Source organism: Limulus polyphemus, unplaced genomic scaffold (assembly GCF_000517525.1).
Source record: "Limulus polyphemus unplaced genomic scaffold, Limulus_polyphemus-2.1.2 Scaffold6757, whole genome shotgun sequence".
NCBI lineage: Eukaryota > Metazoa > Arthropoda > Merostomata > Xiphosura > Limulidae > Limulus > Limulus polyphemus.
This window is the reverse complement of record NW_013672367.1, coordinates 11,263-16,672: the sequence shown is the minus strand read 5'-3', so window position 1 is coordinate 16,672 and position 5,410 is coordinate 11,263. Positions and strand designations below refer to the sequence as shown.

Genomic DNA, 5,410 nt, shown 5'->3' with positions numbered 1-5,410 from the left:
GTTTTAATAAGTTAAAGGTTAGACTAAATAATTTTAACTAAATACTATATTGATACGTTATACTTAGGTTAACTAACGGTAAGTAGAAAGGAAGTTGATACAAAAAAAAACTTAACATTTGAACACCTGCTTAAAGTTTGACAAACAATTTTTAAAGAAATTCACAGGGACCTTACATGCATGTGATATGATTAAACTGTTATAATAAAGCCATTGAGATCTTATACTCTTGTTCACAGTGATTTAGAAAAAGCTTTCTTTTACATTGACATGGATATCTTGTACATCGGAAGAAATTGTATGGATAAAACAACATTGATTGTATTTTTTGTTAGATAAGTTATAAATATGTTTCTGAAACAAAGTCAAAGTGGAGGTGTTCTACAGTTGATGAATATAACAAAGAATGAATCAGAGAAGCAATGATGATGATAAGCTAGTGAGAGTCTTGAGTCACCCAGCCGGGGAAAAAGTAAACCCCTGAAGCTGAGAGAGCAGCATGATAGATAGATTATTAGTTATTTGTTGGTCTTGTTTACTATATTTGTGTTGTATTTGCGATATTTGCTGTATGAATGACTGTTTCTAGCAGTATTCTTAGTAAACGATGATTTTTCATCTACCCGTGTTTATATCCCAGTGTTTTGTAGGTTTCATCAGATTTAGCAAACACTGAGTTTTATGTCGGCATTTATATCCAGATTGTTTTTATGTCTTGCAGGATATCTTTCTGCTCAGCTGACTCAAGTTATGAGCGTGTAGTGTCTTTCATTGCTACAAACAAAAATGAAACATTGGAATGTCATGCTTTTCTGTGCAGCAAAAGAAAAATTGCTGAAGCTGTTGCTCTCACAATTTCACAGTCTTTCAATATAGCCTTTGATTTATGGGAAAGAGCAAGGGAAGAAAGGAGCAATCACAGCACATCATCTGAAGTTTGTTTTCATTTCATTAATTAATTCAACTATTAAATGGACGTGTATTCTATCATATTTTATGCTTTTGATGATTAGTCTTTCATCTCTTTCTTATTGTTCATAATTGTTCAGCAAATTTCTAATGAATATCAGAACTTCTGATATGGTATCTTACTTCCCATCACAAATAGCATCTCGTTCAGTGCTGCCCTCTATATGTGCAAATTGTTTGCCTCACATCAGACTTGAAACTCCCACCTACTCCTCATTCAACATGGTTCAACTACATCTTTGCATGCAAATAAGCATACAGCAACCATTCACCAATAGGAGCACAATACACTCTCCTGATGCAGGTTACTTCCTCTATACTATTCAGCCTAACCTTCATTTTTCATTTAGGCACTGTCGTGTTTGGATGTTCTTGATTTTAACTCGTTTTTTTCATATTTGCACACACTTAATTTTTTGCATATTTTTTCTTGAAGTAGTAATTTGAAATAGTTACAACTTGAGTTGAAGTAAAATTAACTCAATAGTTTTTCTTTTCTTCACTATTTAATTTTGTGAATTTATCACTGTTGAACCATGAATTTGAATTTCATGTCACGACTACTACTACTCTGAAATGTCATTTCTCAGGCTTCAGATCCTACACTTTCAACTGAGATGGTCTTAACCTTAGTTCAGTACATGAAACAACAAGCTTCTCCCAAATCTGGAGAAGATCTTCCATGTCCAGAAGAACCTGGTCTCAAGGACGAGGATTTAGAGAGCCTTTTTCATCCCCCATCCTATGCCATGCAAACTTGTGTGTCACTTGTGGATGCTGCCAAGCCTACCTCAGCCTTTTTTGTACAAGATTTCACAGGTATGTTACATATTTTTTGTGATCCCCATCTTGTATGACCCTGCACTTTCCCTTTTACACACAACTCCTTTTGTCAGAATACATTGTTTTCCCCGCTCTCCAAATACCAGGATCCATTCTGACCAGTTCCAGGCACAATTACATGCAGGATCCATTATGCCTTGTCCCCCTACCTAGATCTTTGGATATTTTTGCTTTGGTAAACTTTCCTTTTCTAAATTCACTCCACTTGATGCAAGTATGGGGGGGCCAACCCTGATTCTCCAGTTAAGTTCTCCCAGGCCCAATTTTACAGACTGTGGCTAACCTCTATTTTTAGAAACCTGTCTACCATACACTTTTGGCCGTGGCTATCCAAAAAAAAACCCTGAGGGGTTTTCTGAGGAGACCCACACCCTCATATTTTCCATGTTGGTGCATTTATCCTCTTCTGTCCTTGCCTTCCAAACATGGCTCTTCTGCTGCTGGAATCTCCTAGGCAGGGGTGCATTCTTGTCTCAGATGTGCTTACCCATTACCTATCTGCACGGCCTTTGTGGGGCACCATTTTTACACATCTCATTTTGGAGATGTCCCGAGTCTGTAGTCACATGTGGAGTCTTGCAAGACAACATTCTTCTATTTCTTCTTTGGTTTCCAGTTTCCCTTCACCTGCCCCTGCTCCCGTTTCCTGTCCAATTCCTTCTCAACCATTACTGTTTCTCTCTTCAGGGTTTGATGGTGAGTCATTGTGTTTCTCACTGCAGAAACACACTCTGCCCATGGTACTGGTGAATTCCCAGTTGTTTCTGCCAGGGTAAGTACACATCTGTTCTGAATTATTCACCTATGGCAGGAGTTCATTTCCAACCTTTGGGTTATCCAGATGCTATCCGAAGGAGTCTTCATTGACTTTCTTACCCACCCTCCCTTCAGTTGCCACCAGTTTCAATGTCCTTTCTTTCTCCTTGGGATCCCACAACTTGCCAACATCTCTTTAAGGTGGTACAGACTCTTCTTCTCAAGGATGCTGAAGAATCAGTCAGTCTAACCTCTCCAGGTTTTTTTCAGTTCTCAAAAAGACCAGGGACTGACATCCAGTGATAGATTTGTCTTGGCTCAACCATTTCATAGATCTTCTCTCTTTTACCAAGGAATCTTATCTCACTCTACAGTGGCCATTCATTCTGATTCTGTGGATGACCAAGGTAGATGTTTTGGCACTTACTTCTACATCTCCATTGCCCCACAGTCCAAATAGTATCTTCAGTTTGTTCATGGGAGACAGGTTTATGTGTTTCATGCATTGGTCTTCAGGCTGGCCACTGCCTTATATGTTTTGTCAGGTGGTCTGGGCATTTGCTTCACTGTTCCATACTTAAGGCTTGTGCTTCCATCATTATATGAATGTCTGGCTTCTGCTGGTTCCATCAAATCAAGTAGCACACAAACACACACAGTTTCTTCTGAGAGAAGCATCTAATGTTGGATGGATCATCAAGGTGGATAAGCCCTTCCTTGTACCTACCCAATATCTCATCCACTTACGAATATTTTTCAACTCCAACCTCAGTCGGGCTCAACCTTCTCCCCTTCATCTATGGTTTATGGAGCTTTTAGTCACCAAGGCCCTTTCCTCAATTACTGTCACTGCTCATGAGGTTCTTTCATTTTTTGGGATGTGGGCTCACATGCACATCCTTCAGTGGATGCTGCACAATCAATGGAACCTTGCCAGGGATCCCTTGGTCTCCATTATGCAGCTCACACTTTCCCTCCTGGATGATTTCACATGGTGATTACACAGAGACACCACCATAGTGGGTGTTCCCCTTCCACCTCCTCATCCCAAGCTGCACCTATTCACAAATGCTTCACTTGGGGGGTTGGGGGAGGGGGGTATTTGGAGCATCAAGTGGTTTCAGGTCTTGGTCTTTGGTGGGCAACTTTACATATCAACATCTGTGAACTACTGGCCGTTCGTCAAGATTTAGATCATTTCTTTCCCTCAGCTCTGAAAATTCAACTGTTGTCTCATACATCAGTTGCCATGGTGGTACCTGTTCACATTCAATATGTTTCTGAATGTTGAAACTATTTTGGGCCCACGCTTTTCACACATCATTCATTGCATGTCATGTTCCAGGTGCCTTCGATTTGGTTGCAGATCGTCTTTCTCATCTAGACCAGATCTTCCCCATGGAGTGGTCCCTCAACCCCCAGATTTACAATGACTGCACACAATAAGTTACTTCTCATTTGAATGCATTTGCCACACAACACAACTCCAAATTGCCTCTATTCTGGTCTCTGGTATCTCATCCGCAGGCCTTGGTTGTGGACACTCTCAGTCAGGATTGGACCAACCAGTACCTATACGGGCATCCTCTGATCCAACTCCTACCCAGGGTGATATCTATCATCCAATCCTCTCTGTTTCAGGTACTTCTCATTGCACCTTTCTGGCTTGCACAGCCCTGGTTCACACTTCTTTCCTTCCTTCAACTATCTCCCCCATTTCTTATTTTTCTTTCACCATCCCTCCTCTGTTAACCTCAGCTGCCGCTTCTATATTCTGCACTCCACACACACTGTCTTCACATGTGGTTTTTGACCGGTCCCTTTTGAGGAGATCTGGATTATCCATGCATGTAGCATCTATTTTAACCCATTCCATTTGTCCTTCCTCACTCATAGTTTATCAGAGAAAATGGTCATTTTTTTGCTAAATGTCTCTGCATCATGAATTTTGTCCTTTCTAGCCAATTATAATTGATGTTGCAGAATTCCTTACCTGGCTGTTTGATCATAGCTCATCAGTATCTTCTACTGCAGGATATCAAGCAGCGTTATCTAACACCTTCCATTTTATCAGATACTGCAAAGTGTTTTCCTCTCCCAATGTTTTCCTCTTGTTGCATTCCTTCCAGATTGGTCTTCCTCCTCACTTTACAATGTTACTGGATTGGGGTTATTAATGTTGTTCTCCACACCCTTACCCATCTCTCCCTTAAAACCTACTTCCTATTCCTGTGGATGTCAGGGGTTGGATATATTTGCCATCGACATTTCATGTACACTTTACCAACACACCTATTTTCTCCATTGTCCAGATCATACTTTTTTTTCCAAAACATCAGCAGCTGCTGAGGGCAATTCTTTCTTTACACTGATTTCCTTCCACCCCCATTTCACAGTTATACTCCTGTTCAGGAATGAATAGGCTTGTATATCCATTTCTTACTTTTGTTGTTATATTGCCCCCATGGCTCCCCTCCGTACATCTCTTTACTAGTTATTTATTCCCTGGAACCCTCCTCTCTCAATTTATAAGGCTGGTGTATACATCCCTATCTCCCGATTACCAACGTCTTTTTCAGGTATTATTTCGCCAGATTCAACACCTTACTTTTTCCTTAACAATTCATCATCATCATCCTTTAGAAGAGATCAACCAGTTGGCCATGTGGACCACACCAAACATGTTTATATTCCACCTGTTACGTTTCTTTATATGGTGGTTCTCTTTCTCTCCCTTTTTCCCCTGCAGGATCATGTCTCTTAAAGGTAGTGGATCTTGCTCAGTGGTAAGTGGTGCCTGTATAGGTACACTGAGTGGTCACAAGTAAATAGACACCTAATT

The 5,410-nt window shown here is 40.4% G+C and overlaps 1 protein-coding gene across 1 annotated transcript in view; it reads left to right on the top strand.

Annotated features, from left to right (window-relative positions):
• LOC106474048 (low density lipoprotein receptor adapter protein 1-A-like) overlaps positions 1-5,410 on the top strand; it is a 34,121-nt gene that overhangs the window by 18,375 nt on the left and 10,336 nt on the right. Inside the window, exon 3 of the mRNA XM_013934733.2 lies at positions 722-935. Within this exon, the coding sequence (XP_013790187.1) occupies positions 722-935 (214 nt within the window). The remainder of the gene's footprint in view (positions 1-721; positions 936-5,410) is intronic.